We start from the raw sequence: 19,219 nt of genomic DNA, 5'->3' as shown, positions 1-19,219 counted from the left end.
GTCGTACGAATGAAACAACCCCCCCCCCTTTCCTTTTTAATGTGTGGGTGAGCGGTCCTCAGCTGCTGCGCTTAGCTCACTTTCTCAGAGTAACATTGACGGGATTCTGCTGCCGTGCTTTTGTCAATGAAAGGCTTTCTGCTCCTTTTCAGCCAACGGTGAGTTTCCTCCCGTGGTGACCAGCACGACCAGGCTGCCCTTCAGACCGACCAGCCGGACTCTCCCGCCATCCATCAGAAGCCCGTCGCTAAACGTCCCCACCACAGATTACTGTAAGTAAGAGAAGAGGGGCAAAATGTGTGGGTGATCCTGAAGTGTGTTTTCCTTCCACCCTCAGGGGGAAAACCCTCCACAATGCGGTTTTCTGTCTGTTTCTCCCTCCGTCTCTTTGTCGTACTCTGCTTCCTCCTTCTGCTTGCATGCATTTCTGATTCACAATTACTCTACTTGTGCTAAGCATTGGCACATGGCACAGTTGGGTCTCAATAAAGTAAGTGTGCCCCCTGCTGGTTGGCACCACATCCGCATTCAAGGGAGTGCTGCACAGATCTCCTTTGGCATTAAATGGAGCAGGACGGGCAGTTTTGAAGTGTAAAATCCTCCAATTTGTCTCCTGAGAATGTCAATGGAGCCAGTTACACAGACTTGACATTTTCCACCTTGCGCTCTCTCTCTCTCTCTCTGTCTCTCTGTCTCTCTGTCTCTCTCTCTCTCTCTCTCTGCCCTCAATTCAAAAGGGTAAAAACAAGCAAGGATTCAATTTCTATATTTAAAGTCATAAGTTCGAGTTACTTTCATATCAAGCCTGTTTTAAAAACACATTTTCTTTCGCGAGAAGCTTTGAAGTACTTGAGGTACAATCAAACTTGAAGCTCTGCTGCGGAGAGGCATCACCATTAGACTTACCCTGAATGGAAAATGGTTTTTGAAGCCTTCATTTTTCTCAGGAACGCCTTCCACTAACCATGTATACAAAAACACTTGCTATGCAAGCCTTGAACAAATGTGAATTTTTGTCTATGACAGTTTTTTTTTTGTTTTTTTTGCGGGCCAAACACAATTGGTGTGGACAGCATTTCCTAAGCTTGGGGATTGTAATTGCATCCATCTATATCTTGTTTTCTCACCCAGGCGGTGTAAAAGCCTTTCATGGCATTCAAATGCTGTTAAAGCTAACAAATCAATTTTGTTAAAGCTCGGAGACTCGCTTCACATCCACAGCTAGTTGCACATTTCAGTCCGGCACACTGTGGGACACAAACAACACATCTCGACTCCGTGACTGAGACCAACCATTTAGCCGCTCTGTCGAGCAAAGTTTGGTTTAACTGCAGGATTAAAATCATTAGCCAGCTGTCATGTTTTGTCATCTGAAGCAAGAGTTTTTCATTCTTTTTTCAAACGATTGTTCCAGGCTGTTTGAAGCTGCGGGTCACTTCCTTCAGTAGTGGGAAAAACAAAGATGGTGTTATTGTCGTCATTGACAGTATCCAACCCAAAGATACACAAGAAAGTTACATTGGACAGATTTGTGCCTAAATAGTCAAGATATCATTATGATCTCTTCATAGCCTGGAGTCTTTCTGTGTGGAGTTTGCATGTTCTTCCTGTGCCTATGTGTGTTTTTTAAGACTCTTCCCATTCCCTACTTATTGACTGTGGATGACTCGTCCTTTATATCTAAAGTCAGCCAGAAACTCTCAAATCTTGATGAAATGGATCTGAAGGATGTATGATTTTTCTTTTTCCCTTTGGCAACGATCAATTTGTTTCTATGGAGGAATGCAAGAAGGAGGAATAGAGGCCTTAAAGATCATTAGAATGCACCAGCACAAAAAAAAAAAAAAAAAAAAAAAACACCTATTAACCCCAATCAGTCTTAGAACAATTTATATCTTCACCAAAAGTCAGCCACTAACAAGCTAATCAACCAACAAACTTCACTGGTTGTCCATTTCAGAAGTACGCACTGTTTCATACTTGACCACACTCAAACTTCAAAGAAGTTTGTTTGAAAGCTGCACTAAAATACGCTTATCAAACAGCCTCATGGCAGCTATACACGCTCTGTTATTGTGCGACCACCGCCCGCCAGCAATAGTGTCTGTGACAGTGATTACTATGTGACAATGTCGGAAATTACATGATGGCAAACCACACCGCACAGCTATCACCTACAGCTACTCATCTACCAATCAGAATGCAGCAGAATATGATGATCAGCATTACAGCCCAGCTCTCTTTGTGGAATCGGCATCCTAAATCAGTCTGTTTTCCCAAGCGCCCTGCATATTGACACGAGAGCGCCAGCATCCCGGTTCAGTATGTCTTTGGACGTGGAGGCTGACAGTGTGCAGTGCAAAATGTTGTTGTACCCAAACTGAAAGGTGAAAATCGAGTCACAGACTATGTCCACACTTCATCAAATCCAGTGACAGATTGCTTGGATCTTATTGAACTTGGTGACAAACCTGCCGTTCGAGGTTCTGTAATCCAGATGAATTAGTGGCTCACCTGACTCAGGTGTTGATATGTGTAATGAAGCAGCTCCTGCTCATGTTTTTAGTTTTCATACTTTCAAGTCAACTCTTGGTGAGTTCCTCAGCAGGGCGCTAATCCCCACAGCAAGCTCATGTGTGAATTTGTCTCAGCACACAGCGTTGTTAGGGAGGTTTTCATTCTATAGGTTACGCAGCTCATTCACGGCACAAAAAAGGAGCCAGACAGTGAAGAAAGAAGATTTTGCTCAAGTTAGCTCAAGCACAGACCAAAGATAAGAAAAATACAGTGAAGGAAACATAATCATCGCTTTTTCTCAAAGTATACCTTCAACAAAAGGCTGATGAGTTGAGTGTTTGGAAAGAACCAGCTTTCCAGGTGGGAGTGAGCCAGCCGTTGTAAAGAGATGTTCTCTTATACAAAGCATGTGAACACAATTCAGCACCGAGGCAGAACGAGTTGATGATTGGTCGCTGGAGAGAGAAACAGAACATGCCTGGTCCAGGACCTGATGTTGTATTTGCCAGTAGGCACAAACTGATTAATATTTTTCTCCTTTGGTCTAAGACCAAAAAAGAAAAATTATTATTTTTTTAAAACACGATGAAGTTGAAAACACAAAGTTTTTCTTTGTTTTACTTTGGTGTTTCTTGAGTAGGAGGGAAGCAAAATGGAGAGAATTTGCACTAAGTGGGAGACATGCCTGATTGATTAAGAGTGAACAGCTGGTCAGATGGCTGCCGATTCCACAAACAGCGTTCGATCTTCTGAAGAGCAGCTGATAGATCTAAACAGCCTCGTTTACTCCGTGTGTACCTTCAATATCTTCAAGCCAGAACAGTCAACATCATACAACACTCTCTATCCATCCATCTATCTATCTATCTATCTATCTATACAACATACCTCCAAAGTTCACCCAGCAGCAGCAACCGTCCAAAGTGTACCACTGTTGACTATTTACTCTCAAATTGGTGTTTCCACAACCTAATGAGCTAATTTGTCCTCTTTTCGTGCAGGTTTATCTCATTTAAAGTCTGCCATGTGTCTTTGGTCTTGAGCACAAAGTAGTGTTTCTTTCTGGAGGGTCACACAGGGACAGCGGAGGATCAGGCACGGCCGTGACCGAGCCCGTCTTCAGACACGAGGGGGAAATGCGCTGTATATATGAGATTATGTAAAAGGTGTTTCATATCAGGGAGCCTGCCGCCGTAGTTTTGTGGCAAGGCCAGCAATAGAAAGGCAATTTCATAGTGGTCACACAGGTAATGCTTCATACGGTTACAATAAAAGCAGAAGGACTTAAATGTCCTCAGAGGAAGATGGAACTTGGAGATCTCACCTGTCTCGCCCTTGTGATTATCATAGATATTAACTCAGGAGGTAGAAGTCGCTGTCTTAGCGTTGGTCCATTTCAAAGACAACCTTGAGCAGTTAACATTCGCCTGGTGTCGTCTCGCTGCCTCCCCTTCTGGAGTTTGACGCCTTGACATCTGTAGGGCAGGACGGCGCTCTCGATGAGGGTTTCAGCTCGGCAGACCCGTCACTCCATCGAGAGTCTCCCCGTCCCCGGACACGCTCGGTGATTAACCCCACCCAACGTCAGGGTGTCCTCTCCCTCCTCCCCTTCATCTCTCTCTTTTACCCGTGGCTGCCTCTTTCGGGACAGCGTGTTCCCCTTTTATTTTTCCATTTGTTTCCCGTCTGCTTCATGTAAAAGCTGTTATTGACTGCCTGTTAGTTCACATTACTGCCTCCTCGCCCCTCCGCCCCGTCTTCCTGTCAGCGCTCACTCTGATCTCAGCCCGCTATCCGACTTCTTCCCCCAGCTCGTCTTCTTCACCCTGACTTCACCTTCGTTCTTTTTTTTTCTTTGTTCTTGTTCTTCCTCCCCATCCCCATTGATTCCCACACTCTGACGTTTTCACTTCTCACCACCGACCCAACTGTGTGGCGCCCGTAACCCGCTGCTGACTCATCACTTGCTTTTGTTCGGGTGGAAGCGGAGCTGAAGAACTCAACCCATATTAGCTTTCTTTCTTTTCTCTCTGCGATTAGCTCTCCTGGTGGGAAAAGAATGCATCGCTAAGCTCAAAATGAGCTCCAGGCTTATTTTCGGTGCATTTTTTTCAAGAAAATTCTCAAGTCTTTCCAAGTACATTTGTCATATTTCGATTTGTAGCGTCTGTCATTTCTTTAAGATATAGGTATGTACTGTTTCTTGGGAGTTCCACGTCTTAAACATATCCTTGTTTTGATGTTTCAGATTAAAAAACAATGCTTTTTTTGAAGCATGTCATGAGATTTCCATGATACTTTGTAGATAAAAGATGGATTATCCTGCCTCAAGTAAACATTTCATTTTTCAATTAATTTTTCTTGGTTATTCCAGGTTCCTGGAAATTCAATCACAAAAGTCACTTGATGTTGTAAAACCAATCTGACTCGATCATCCAATTAAAAAAAAAAAAGAAGTCGTTTTGTATTCGTCCATCTTCTTGCCCCCATTAACTTTATGCTGAGCTCAAATGTTAATATGGAGATTTACTATCCAGCCAGGAGACTTAATCTACCAGGCTTTTATTGGGTTAGCCTCAAAATTTTCACTGGGGGTAGTCAAGTCTGTTAAACCACCAGTGGAAAGAAACCAGCAGGCCCAAAAGATCTCAACTGGCTCATCTCTAAATGTGGACGTGCCGCGGCTCCGCTTCCAGTTTGTTTCTCAAAAAGAGTCTATTTTTGGATAAGTGAGTATGAAGAAATTGAAACCAAAACTGAAAAGTCAGAATCTCTTCAGTAACTCCCCCTAAATCATTATTTTTTTCTGCACAAAGAGAAACAGAAATAGAACAGAAGAAAACCTTGATTTTGAGTGTGTGTAGCCTGCTAAAGATGCACATTTTTCACTCTGCCATGTGGCTATTGGGAAGCACCATTTGAAGACAGTTTTGTAGGACTGATAGATTCTTTCAAATGCGTAGCTGGAACTGCAATCGCTTTTTTTGTCACAACATGAAAAAAGTAACCCAGCAACAGACAAGAAAGCATCATACTTACTGCGTCATCTTGGTTTCCTCGCTTATTGCATTTTACTTTTCCAGCAAAAAATGGGACATAAGTCATTTCTGATCTTTAGTGAGCACAACAAAAATAAAAAAGACTGCTTTATTTATGAGCCAGACTGAAGAATTGCATGAAAAGATGATGCACGAGTCGCAAACTTTGCAGCAAACTATTTGATGAAACCACTTTCTGATCTGCATAAAAATACGGTAAACCGGAGCTTTTTCATGCTGGGTTGTGTACACGAAAGATTCAAATCAAAATTAAACTTCACATTGGCTTATCAAACACAGTGACTGATTAATTGATGGGAGCATACAGTGTCCGCTTCCTATAAACAGTTTGTTCCATCAGCAGGTACAGGATGAATCTCTCGGCTCGGTGTTGGTATGCAGCCGCTGCTGCAGAAGGTGTAGCTGTTATTCTGAGCTCTCCATTGTGGCTTTTCACAGAAATAATCCACAGCATAGCAATGCTTTGCTGTGGAGTAACATAAAGTAAGGTAAGATCCAGAGAAATTGTGCTTTTCAAAATCTGGAGAGCAGTTAAAGTTTAGAATTCAGAAACATATAGTGTATACTGCTGCCTTTTGACAAGTTTCAAGCAATCATTTTCTCACATGCTGAATTTCTTTCATATGGAAACACTCAGCAAACCTCTTAATTGGTTTTTCACTCATTTTCCAAAAAATAATTTCCTTTTCTATTTAAAGTGAAAGTTTAATGAATAAAAGATTTTTGTCAAATACTAAAGGCATGATGGGAATGATTGAAAAAAAATCTAGAGTTGGGTGTATATATCCTGTCTGGGACAAATGAATTCTGTGTGTTTTTAGAATTTCTTGCAACATGAACCGTCTAGATGTCACAGTTTCTGAAATCTTACCATGGTAATTCTCACTTGTTTCCTTTGAAGGGTTTTTTTTTTTTTTTACTTTTCGAGCAAAAATCACCCTTTTTTCCCAGTGCGCATCGATAGTTTGCTTTTGTGTCGGCAAAGATTAATGTTTTCACGTTCTGGTGAGACTCTGAAACAGCCGCGCACATACGCTGTCATGATGCGTTGACATATTTGCACCTTATCTGAGGGGATTAGCTTCTTTGAACAGACAGTGCATTCTCATATCGAGGTGTTCCACTTCCATTCATGCAAAAACAGGAACACTGAGCCGTGTGAAGCAGATGAGAACTGGCGTCAAACCAAGAGACAGACTGAGGGGATGCGGACTGGAGCGACCTGATTGGCTCCTCAAAGTAACTGACAGCAGATGTCGGTCCCCGAACGCTCGCCGCAGAAAGGAGATTTGGCCGTTTCTGTGCCCGCTAATTAGCTTTGCCGAGCAGACGCGGGCATTTGCTTCATTGTTTACTTGTTCATAAATGCTGGCCTGCAGCGATCAGTTAACTAGTAGTTGTTACTGTGGGTTTTGGAGGGGAGAAACATTAGTCACTAAGACAGATATGAGACCGATAACAAGCGGTGCCACGCAAAACAGGCTTTTTAATTAATTGGCCTCAGTTGCTCCATCAGCTTTGTACTTAGCATTCACATCCATTCATGGCGTGCCAGCCTTGATCCATCTTTCTAATGGCTGGCCCAAGGAGGACAACTGTCACTGGAAAAGGAGGGCACATGCTAAGAGAGGAGAGCAGCTTGGAATGAAAAGTGTTTGAACTGTTTTTTGTTGTTGCTTGTTTTTGTCTTTTCTTTTTGTTTGTGGGGTTTGAGAACCATTAGAGGCGGGCTTTTACGGAGGTGGATAAGAAGCACAAACTTCTTAGTTTCTCAAATATTGCAATGCAAACCGTTTTGTTTGAATGGGACCACTTTCTGGAATTGCTGAAGGGACTTGTCTCAGAGCACTTTGCGCCGATCGTCACATTCATCCATTCACACGCTAATGGTGACAGCTGCCATGGAAAGGGGTTGGATCACCACTGGGGGCAACTTGGGGTTCAGTTTTTTTGCCTGAGGACATTCGACACACGGACGTGGCGAGATTGAGGATCGAATGGGATTTAACGGACTCTCCCCACTGAGCTCGAGCCACCACAGTGATAAAAGGCACAGTGTCTCGTTCTCCATAGTTACTGCCGTCAACATTGATAAACAGATCCGATCAGATCCAATTATTTTCAATTTACAACTTCAGAAACACCTGAATGCACTTGCCTGTGTTCAGAGTCTTGTCTGATCTCCACTGGAATGCTTATGTTGACATGAGTGGGCGATTTTCCCATATACAACCCACCAGTCACACACAAGTCCCCTGGGATTTTAACCACAAATGCTCTTATTAAAGTCTGCCATTGACTGAGTACTTTCAAGTGCCAAGACTTAGACTTGTGTGTGTGTGTGTGTCTCTCTCTGTTTAAGGAGATGTTCGATCAGACAGAGCTTTTCTCACCAAAACATGGCTCAAGTAAAAACATATTAGAATCAGAGAGACTGTCACAGCATGTGTTCTGGTACAGAGTGGCTTCAGTCCGGTCCATCTGTCTCTTTGACCATCTGTGGGAGACAAACACGCGATATCTCAATCAGTGTTTCCCGAGGCTGAGAAGGTTTATGTATTCTTCATCCTGATTGCCCCCCTACCAAGGCTGGTTCCAGAGATTGAAATATTTGCTGTTGTCTCTTTTCAATAACGCTCGCAGGGGATAAAGACCGCTGCTGCACTGCTTTCTCTTCTGCAATCCCATCACACGTTTTTTTTTCTTAACCACGACTCCTTCTCCCTTCGAATGCTTCTCTCTGTGATGTGGCTCGTCTGCGGCAGTTTCTCCCCCTGATGAAATTGCACAGCGTTGCCCTCGTTTTTTGATGGAGGCCACTGTTTGTTATGATGATGGCATCCCACCAGTGGCAAAGTTCACAGAAAAAGGAGATCCGTGTAATAGTTAGACGGAGTCGGCGCTTTTCCCAGGATTGGATTTCTTTATTCCTCAGTGCGTGTCCGTGCAGATCGGCGTGTGCATCTCTGCATGTCAGAGGGGGCCTGACATGGCTACGAGGGAGCGCGCCACTTATTAGCGGACGCTGGTGAGAGCCGGCCTTGTTTTTGTTTGCTCTGCCAAGTGCCAAGCTGAGAGTGACTCAGTGCTCGCGTGTGTGCGCAGAGCTTTATTTTGTGCCACTTCAACTCTGTCTCATGTGCGGGGTCATGTAGGATGCAGCGCTGGCCGAGATCCACGGGGCTGCAGCGAGAAGGGAAAGCGAGGCCGAGGGATCTTGTAGACGTTTCGCTGATGATTAATGCGGCGGGGTAATGAGCGGCGGCAGTGTGAGCCCCGCGCGCGGCCGTGAATGCGCCGCGTGTCAGCGAGCGCCTAAACGCTTTCTGGTGTCTAAATATTTTGGCATGCGATTACTGGAGTCAGCCCCGCAGCTGAGCAAGTGGGCGTTTTTGCTGCGTAACGGTGAAATGAGTAGAGCTAATGAAAATTTCGAAGACTGTCTCGTCAACTCGGCGTTCGCGTCAGATGCTCCTATATTTGCCTCCTCTGTCGGAACGCCGAGCGTTCATAAAAGACTCCAAAATCCATTGGCAGGGCTGTTTATTGTGTCTATTGTGTGAAGATGCACTTTCATCACTCCTTGGAGGCTGCTTAAAGTGCAAGTCGCAATCCATATCCCTTCATGTTAGCAGATGGGAAGTGCCCTGAACTACAGCGTCAAAGCACACTTCAATTAACCCTCTCACAGAGACAATTTAATTTGAGGGGCTTTGCTCAAGAGGTTGCATGTAATTTACATATTCAACACAATTAAAAGTGAAAACATGTCACGATGGGCTGCGTTGTGGAGAAATGGATATAAACTACAAAATCCTGTGCTTCGGTTGTGTGCATACACTGATTAAAGTTCCTTACTAATCTTCCATATTTACTATTTTCAGCCCTCTACTGCTAACATTTGAGATTAAACATTTTGCTTTCAGCTTTGATTGCAACCTTTAGCATGAGTGCAAAGAACAGAGCCGAGAACGTCAAATATTCCTTCTAATAACTTTTAGTCTTTTTATGTAGCTGAACAAATTTTACAATTTACTATGCTATGACAAACCCAGACCACTTCTATATATATATATATATAGCTGCTGTACCCAGACTCTATTATACAGTAGCCACTAAAAGTCTTCCTTGTCATGCTTTTAATGAATGATCGGCCGAGTTACAGTGAGCGATGGTTAGCCTCTGGCACTGAAGTGACAACGACACAAATCTTGCAAACAATCGCACAGAGATAGACAGAAAGGTCTCCTCAAGGTCTGACTAATCTCACATAGAGGCTCAGATGCTGCAGTGTTTGAATTTTCAGCCTTTTGAATGACTCTATAGGCTCTATGATCCACCTTACGTCACAGCAAGAAGACCGCGGTTCGATTCCAGGCTCAAGGCATTCTTTTGTGTGAAGTTTGCATCTTCTCTCTCTATCTGTTTGGATTTTCTCCAGGTGTTTTTTCAGGTTCGGCTCCAACCAGATGCGACTAAGAGAAAAGTGAAATATAAGGCAGATGGACGCGCGTGAGAGTCGAAGCCGCTGCTTGTACTCATAATTAAAATCATTTATGTAACCCCGGGAGTGTGGTTAATACTCTATAACACATTACATTAGTGCACAACTGCATCAAATCTGACCTACTTACAGTAATTAGCTTTTTGCACACATTAGATCAAACAGTGATCGTGACTGTCCAGACTCAGCCACAAAGATATGTTGCCTCCACTCTTGAATGTGAGAGTAATTCTAGTCTTCTTCTCCCTTTTCCTTCCGTTTTTGGACAAAGTTCATGATTGTATGCAGGTGGCAGGCTGACATAGAGATGGAGTAACTTTTTTTTTTTTTCAAGCTTGTGTGCTTTTTTCTCAGGTTTTTTTTTTTTGTTTGAAACAATCTTCTGTCAGAATGGTGCATTGAAAGGAGGAAATGGACAAGGAGGCAGATAGAAAGAAAGATGTGATATTTTATGGAACACAGAGCACAGAAACACAACTGCGACGTGTCAGATCATGAATAACTGCAACGAGCTGTGGCTGTGATTGAATACGCGCAAATTAAGATAGGGGAAGTGAGGAGATTAACAGTTCAGGTAATTACTGTGATAGATAGACACATGCATGGGCGGATTGATGGACACGGCATATATATATATATATATATATATATATATATATATATATATATATATATATATATATATATAGTAATAAATCAGCAATAACAAGTCATGCATGTAGTGAATGCAACCAGTAAGCAGCCGTCCAGCCACTTAACGACAGAAAGGAGGTGAGCTTTCAATTTAACCGCCGGGAAGAGCTGAATAACCGTTTGGCCCGCGGGGCACAAAGCCCTCTTCAGGCTGAGACAGCAGTCTGCCTCGGAAAGTGCTCTTCTGCCGGGCGAGTGTGGCGGGCCATTGTGTAGCGTGGAGAGCAGCTTATTTAGGGTCCTTCTCTCTGCTCCTGACAGCTCCGAGCCAAGCGCACGGCCAGGTCCACCGGTGGCTGCATGTCATGTATTTTACTGGAAATACTGATGTTTGTGTTGAAAAAAATCGGGCAAACGTAGAAACACTGATTCAATTTGTGGAATCAGGACTTGAGCCAGGCATGAGATGGCTCCTCTGAATCTCATCCGGTTCATTTTCAGTCATGTGGGGTTCCATCAGCCCCACCTTCTTCCTGCAGCGTTTTTGGATTTGCAGCGTGAATGACATGATTTTTGAGAGGGAAATGAAAATGCACTTGCTTTTTGTTTCATGTCTATTGCAATTATTCTAATTGTTGAGAGCTGCTAAGTTGATAAAACACAGAAATGAATTCACTGGTAAATCTGCCACCCAGACAAATAAATTGCTCTTTGATGATAAATTTAATAAGATTCAAACAGTGATGTGGCCCAGTGGGTTGCATCCTTGAAATAAAAACCATTTTACCACACCTGACAGGTGTGTTGCTGTCTGTATTCTGGATGCTTGACCACGCGTGGAACACTCTGGAAACTGCAGTCATGCATCTGCCATGTTTATCACAGGACGATCTAACACCCCCTCCCCAGTACTTGAAATCAGCCTCTATGTTGCAGAGGCACGCGATGATGCAACTCCGTGCACAACCAGCAGCCATATGCAGGAGTTTCCCCACAGATGCTGAAGAACCATGAAATGAGAGATAAAGAAAGGGCTGCGAGCTGTAACCAGCTGCTTCTCTGCTCCTCCCCTGCAGGTTTTCTGTAATTATTGGTAATAACTCAGATTACACCATGAAATTAAACAATGCTTTGTTTATGATGACAGCTTCACTTGGTTTTGACATCCACCACTGTGGCTTTCACCTCCTTTATCTGTATCTTGTACATATATTTCTCTGTGTGTTTGTGTGTACACACTCCCTTTATGTATCCTGGAAACTAGGAGGACACAAGACCCTACACTGGTTAACACACACGTGTCCAAAACAAATAAAAACAACTTGGGAAAAGAGTCGTAAAAGTCGCCTTTTTTTGTCAGTTCTTTCTAGTCTCAGAACATATAGACTGAAACGTTCCATTCATTATTTTGGCTTCATGTTAAAAGAACAGGAAAAACACTGGAAGTTGTGAAAAACTATCATAAATATGACTTTCGAGCAAAGAACAAAACAACAAAAGGCTTGGAATTTTTCAGTCTGTCTAATTTCAGATATGTGGAGAGAAATCTCTTCATAATGTTAGATGAGCATGGTGTGTTTCCAGGCTGGCATGAGGCTCTTAGTTGTAGCGGCTCAGATTAGGCCAAAGGGCGAGCGATTGCATTCCATTCACAGCGAAGGCGCCGCGTGAGGCCGTTCATATCAATAAACCAATGAGATCATTAAGATGTAAAATGCAGAGCGACGGGAGAGAGCTGACACAAAGCCAATAAGAAAACTTGTCCGTGTTCAACAACAGCAGAGCTGGTGTCAAAAAGTCACCCTTGTTTTACATATCAAGCATCGTCCTCATGAAATAAAAAAAAAATAATCTCCATTCGTCCAAGTTAGAAAACTCTCCCTTCCTTACTTTGATTCGCCTCACCACAGCTTTCCTTCCTTAACTAATTGCCTTCCTGTGTTTGCCCATTAAATTTGGTGAGATTTAAAGCACTGTTTGGCTCTGGAGGCTTTCTGCAGCAGGGATGTATTCATTCCCAATGCTTCTCAGTCTTTTTTAACTTTGGCTTCTATCTGCAAGACATCGATTGATCCATCAAGTCCTTATTTTCCAGCCCGACAGAGCTCCCTTCGCCCAAACTGTGTTTTTCTCTTACAATGGGAGTGCGCTCGCCGAAACCAGGCTAAACTCCAAATCCTTCTCTTTACCACAGTGCTGTTTTTAAAGTGTTTTTCAAAGTACTGGCCGGCTCCAAATCGCCTCCGCTGGCAGTACGAACTCGAGAGAGGATGTATGCGGGGAGACGGAGCGGCGCTCAGTATGAGGCGCCGATGTTGTCTCCCTCTTACCTCGTGCCCTTCCAATCATGAGGACCAGACCGACAAATATGAGGCTCCGCAGGCAGTCCATCCAGGTTTCTGCGGTAATAGGAAACACTACTGGAGGTACCAGAAAGCCGCTCTCTGCTTTTTCTCTTTCGGATGATTAAAAATGTGTCTTTTTCCTTCTCATAACTCAGCTGGAGAAAATTAATAGGAACACAGTATTTCTCGTCATTTGTATAAAAGAAAAAGGAAAAATACTGTTTTGCTAAATATACCATCTTCCTGCTGTTGTTGTGCTCAGTCAGCAAGGATGCTGCTCGGTAAATAATATGACGATCTCGGCTTCTCAGCCTCGGCTGTAGTAGGCAATACACAGCAGGCAAAATGTGCTCATGAGTTCAATTTCCACCTCTGAGTCTTGTCTCCTTTCTTCTCTTTCTTGTCACTTTTTGAACTTTTTTCTGTTGTTTGTCTATTGAAAGCACAAAGAAAGTTGTTTCAACCCCACAGAGGCTCGGTAGCAGCAACAGAGGGACGTTAGCAAACCTAAAGATAACAGATTTACCCCTAAAATACCATGACTGTTTAGTAAATCACTACAAATTAGTCTTAGATTAACTATTAATAATCACATTTTGAAAACCGGTGAAGTTGCCTTGCTAGTTAAAGAATCCCAGGAGAATATGGACTGGGAGTCACGACACTCTGGAGGCCGCCATTGTTGTTGTTGAACATCTACCCACACATGCAAGAAGTATTTGCTGCTGCCATAGTGTGCATCTGCTGTACAGCATTTCAGAAAAGTTCCGTTTTTCCCAGTTAAACAAATGATGTCGGAGCATTTTTAAAAAGTTGCATTTCCTCCGATTTACACGGAGACAAACTCAGAGCGTTTTTGAAAAATTGCACCTTGGGTGCCATTTTCCAACAGTTGTGTTACTGTATAAAGCTACTGTGAAAACAGCTTAATGCTGATATTACAGTTTGACATCTTTAATTAGCCACGGATTAATGACCCCGCTGCTCCAGTAAACAATGGTTTCAGGAAAGCGTTGCCCTTTATTAGAGACAACAAATTCTGCTGACGCTAAAGGAATGAATTACTCGGTGCATGGGCCGTATCCAAAACATTAGCAGGTGGAGACTGTTGGTAGAAACTGCTTTGCAAACTCTCCTGAATGCTAAAGTCGTGTTCAAGAGGTTGCACAAGTGGACATTCACCATTCATGGCCATCGCGGTCAAACGGGAGCTATTCTGTGCTCTGTTCAGTTTAGTTTTCTTTGAGTTACACAAACCACGCTATGACCCGAGATTGACTTTTACCGGAGTTGATGATGAACGGAAATGAAGAGCGGTTTCGTCTTTGTGGAGCACTATCAGCATCTAAAGTCAGATCTCGGCGAGCTGCAGCTCGGAGGCTGCAGGAGCCCCCGTGTGACTGGATTTACAACAGGAGCGACTCCATCTGGCGTCAGGTTTGCAATACCAGCCCAGCCCCGAAATGAATTGGAAGCAGTCTGAGAGCGTTCGCGGGCGTGCAGAGGGACGACAGGAGGTAGCTCACCTCCCTTGTGTCTACCTCCTCGCTCTGTGTTCACAAGCCTTAAATCAGGATTTAGTGCTGCGGCGTTAAGTCCTTCCACGTTCATCTGACAAGACTAATCTCGTGCTAATTACAGTGAAAAGAATTCCAATTAGCGCCGACACATGGGATTACACAGAAAATGAGGAGAAATGTTTGTCACCTGTAATGCTGTCACTGCGTCCCCCCGCTGCTGTTGTGAATGTAACAGCAGCATGTTGCACAAGCAGCTCCCAGTACGGAGCTCACCTCCTTAATATGTGAGAGTTTGCTTCAAATCTTTACATTTGGAGTTATGAAAGTGGAGCAGCAGGGAATGTTTTGACGTGAAATGAATGCAAAAAGAGAACTATAACTCATCTGTGTTCAACACTGAATTCCAGCCTCTCAGTCATGCTTGCTTACCGGGTACAATTTGTAATATATACAAATATATCATGAAATATTAAGTACACTGTCAAGAAACAAGTGTTTTGACACCATTGCAATGATGATTATAGATTCTGCTTCAGGGTTATTTCCATCTGTTCTTCTTCTGTACCGCTTGGAATGTATCACAGAAGCTAATCTCAGATATCCGTGGTTTCAAGCAGGATACATCCAGTCCAGCATGGTCCAAACACTCACATTCAGAGTCGTCATCTAACTTAACAATGGGAGGGAACTCATGCACATACAGGAAGAACATGCAAACTCCATACGTAAAGGACCAGCCAGTGTTCTGAGGCACAGCCTTCTTGCCATGAGGCTAACAGCAGCAACCCAGTGCTCCTACAGACAAATGTTAAATCACCCTGTTGCAATACAACCTTGTACCACAAGGTGGTGTCAGGAGTCACTTTGGTGCCTCGGCTAGCAATAGAAAAAGCAGCACCATGTGTTGATGGTAAAGGAACTGTAAGTTCAAATTCAAGTTTGAGCAACAAAAGAAACCGCGAACAGACATAAGCGGAGGAAAAACTGATATCCTCACCGTAACATAACTTCAAACCATCCGATTTGTTTCATTCAATGCTCAATTTAATATGGCGTCATTTTGTCAGCCTGCTTGCTACATTTCACTAACGTTCTGTCACTTTGAGCAACAGTCAAAATGAGAACACTTTCATAAGGGTGAGTAGAAACCTGAACAATCATTTTAGTTTAAAGGGTTGACATGTTACTTACATTACTACCTTTGAGCGTTTATGTAAATAAACACTGAATGTGTCTTAGCAGCTGTTCACACTTCACAAAGCACTGAAGTTTTTTTATATTTTTTTTTGTCTTTTTTTTTTCTTTCTTCCTTATGTTGCAGCCAAAAAGTGGATTTTTCACACCTGTGGGGCTGTGGGCCCCGAAGGCCCGACTCCCACTCAGTGCCTCAACTCCTACAGGAACAGCAACGTCAACGTGACAGTCGGCACCCGAGGGCCCTTCCAAGGCATTCAGACGTGGCGGGTCCCAGAAACTGGCACCTACAGGTAGGCCTCCTGCCAGCCAGCAAAGCCTCCCAGCACACACACACACACACACACACACACACACACACACACACACACACACGTCAGCCTCGGCCATTTGTGCCACCGATTTCTCGCTCGACGCCCACGCTGGAATAATTTTATCTCTTTGCTCTGAAGGGTCTCTGCCGCGATGCCGGGCCAGTCATTAGACGTGCGCACTTGAGCTCATGAGCGCTCGACACGTACAGTACAGCACACACACTTAGCCCATCCGTCTTCATCAGCGCTGTGGCTGCCGCTCGCTCTGTTTCCAGGCTCTCTCCTCACGCCCACCTCGCCTTCTCTGTTCATCAGCGGCGTATCAATCTTTCAGCAGCAAGCAGAGGGCTCTCGCTATCAGATCGTTGCAGGAGGGAGCAGAGGCTGCAGAAAGAGCAGCTCAACAGATCTGACTGGAAAAAGAAAACAAACACCCACGTCAGTATTTTAAAAGGTTTATGAAATACCTCAACGATGAGCCTCCGCACCTTGACCTCGAGCTAACTGCACCGCTCCAGGATTAACAAAGTAAAACCCCCAGCACTTTCTCGGAGATCAATATTCTTCTTGTGGGTACCCAAGGTGTTAAACTCGGATTCGCTTTTGAACAACCGGCGTCTCCAAAAAAGCTTGCCGGGCTCCCACATCGCCTCGGAAAAGCAACAAAGCACGCACGGGAGACGTACCCGCTGAAAAACCGAAAACACCTGACGAACAGCAGCGCGGACAGCGCCGGCTTTTTTTTTTTCCCACACAGCCCGTAGTTTTACACAGCGCCTTCTGTTTCCCAACACAAAACTCCACAATGGGTCTGGATGCAGGGCCGCTGTAGCTGGCAGAGGCTGTAAATGAAGCTGACAGACGGCCACAGAGATGAATATGCGCTCTGAATCTCCCAGAAGTCATTAGGCAAACAGCTGAGGTAGCTGCAACCGAGCACCGGGCCACTCTTCACCCTCCCCCCACCCATCCATCCACCCACCCCAACCTAGCTCCACCGCCCAGGAAGAGAAATATCGAAAGGTTCCCAAAAAACAATCAAGCGCCTTTTTATTTCCTCTGCCAAGAAGAATTGGAGCGTTTAAATTTGGTGTCTTCGGCCACAAAGCGGTGTGTTCGTGTGTCCTCCGTTCTTTGTATTGTTTGTTTTTCACTCTGAAAAAGGAGCTGCAGCAGGTCAAATGTTTTTATTAAAAAAAAAAAAAAAAGCACCCAGGGTGAAAACATGTTTTCAAGAGTTGCAAAATAATTTTTTCAGCTGTTACTTAATATTCTTGCACACTCATGAAAACTGAGGGAAGGACGTGCGAAGACCTAGCCTGGAGTTATGTCTGATAAACGCCTACTGAACGGCTCTGAATATCCAATGTCTTTACTTAAGTGTGAAAGAAAGTGCAGTTCGGTTGCTGCATGTGTTTCAGTGAACCTGTTCAGCAAACAAATATAAGCGTAAGCTTGCTTTCATTTTTAATGAAAAGTTATTCTGTAAACAGAAAAAAAACTGATTGAGTTTGCAGTACACTCGGTTAAAGTCTGTTAAGGTTATTTGCCATTCCAGGAAATTCTAAAATTAATGTAAAGTCCTTGTTGTTAAAGCTGTCTCCACTGTATTCAAAAGTAAACCTGCCTCTGTAGCCACCAGCGGAAAATGGATTATTGAAGTTAGGAACATGACCTCATGCTGTATCTGGTGTAACTGGTGGAGAGAAGATACAGTCACAGTATTCAGCTTGTTTATTGTCTGTAAGTTAACTGCTGATGTGGTGAAAATGAAGCCACAAATGTGTTGCGTTGATTGGCGATAGGGTAAAGAAGAAGAAGAAACCTGAGTAAATGGGGAAAAAAAAGTTATTCATTCTTCATTTAACCATGACTTTAGAGGGTCTTAAAGCTTTTTAGCGTCCCCCATCCAGTCTGTCTGCACAGTAATGTGGAAAATAAAGTCTTGCATATTTCCTCTCAGTGGGCCGCACGGTGGCGCGGTGGTTAGCGCTCTTGCCTCACAGCAAGAAGGTCCTGGGTTCAAATACCGGCCGGGGCTCGGGGCCTTTCTGTGTGGAGTTTGCATGTTCTCCCCGTGTGTGCGTGGGTTCCCTCCGGGTACTCCGGCTTCCTCCCACGGTCCAAAAACATGCATGGTAGGTTAATTGATCACCCTAAATTGCCCCTAGGTATGAATGTGTGAGTGAATGGTTGTTTGTCTATATATGTCAGCCCTGCGACAGACTGGCGAACTGTCCAGGGCGTACCCCGCCTTCGCCCACAGCAGCTGGGATCGGCTCCAGCCACCCGCGACCCCGAAAGGGATGAAGCGGTGGAAAATGAATGAATGAATGAATATTTCCTCTCAGTTGTTCTGGTGCAAATGAAGCAGCTAATGTTAAATTCTAACTGACCGAAACTAGATAATATTAAAGAATTCACCACCGCTGAGTCAAAATTCTTGCGACCAGCGGAGGAGAAATCGTGAAGTGTTGACCCGTCTGTGTTTGTCCGTGTTGAACCTCAGGATCACCGCCTACGGTGCGGCGGGCGGCCGAAGCGTGTTGGCCATGAGCAGGTCGCACGGCATCTACATCACCGGGGACTTCCTGCTGAGGAAGGGCGAGCTGCTTTACATCCTGGTGGGACAGCAGGGGGAGGACGCCTGCCCCAACGTGAGTGTCTTTCACAGTTATTCACTGCGGTTCGGGAAGTCAGTTATCGTGGAGTGAGTAGCGGCGCTGTCTTTTACGAGACTCTGCAGTGAATCGTTTGTCAGAGAAGATAAACTTTAAAACTGATGGCAGAATAGCAGTAAATGTTGCAGTGAATCAGTGTTATGAACAGACTCAACAGTCCTCTCTTGTTCAATAAGCACAGCCACTCCTTGCTTCCAAATTTAAATGATTTATTGATTGATATCATTGCAAATGGTCCACATGATGCTTTTTTACATTTTTCATCTCTTTTTCGACTATTCACAAACACATGAACACATCCTCAGTAGTAGAGTGGATTTGCATGGTATTTACTTTCCGTTGGGAGCAACCTGGGACTCGGTGTCTTGTCCAAGAAGCCAAGGATTTTACCGCCAGCCACGCAATTAGTGCACAACCTGCGCTCCCACCTGAGCCGCGGGCCTCCCTGTGGA

At 44.1% G+C, this 19,219-nt stretch overlaps 1 protein-coding gene across 2 annotated transcripts in view; it reads left to right on the top strand.

The window, feature by feature from the left end:
• alk (ALK receptor tyrosine kinase) overlaps window positions 1-19,219 on the top strand; it is a 410,695-nt gene that overhangs the window by 359,989 nt on the left and 31,487 nt on the right. For both annotated transcript variants that reach the window (XM_030117063.1, XM_030117062.1), the window contains exons 11-13: window positions 153-272; window positions 15,900-16,065; window positions 18,596-18,743. In XM_030117063.1, coding sequence (XP_029972923.1) covers window positions 153-272; window positions 15,900-16,065; window positions 18,596-18,743 — 434 coding nt within the window. The remainder of the gene's footprint in view (window positions 1-152; window positions 273-15,899; window positions 16,066-18,595; window positions 18,744-19,219) is intronic.

Source organism: Salarias fasciatus, chromosome 19 (genome assembly GCF_902148845.1).
Source record: "Salarias fasciatus chromosome 19, fSalaFa1.1, whole genome shotgun sequence".
NCBI lineage: Eukaryota > Metazoa > Chordata > Actinopteri > Blenniiformes > Blenniidae > Salarias > Salarias fasciatus.
This window is presented reverse-complemented; position numbering and strand designations above follow the sequence as displayed.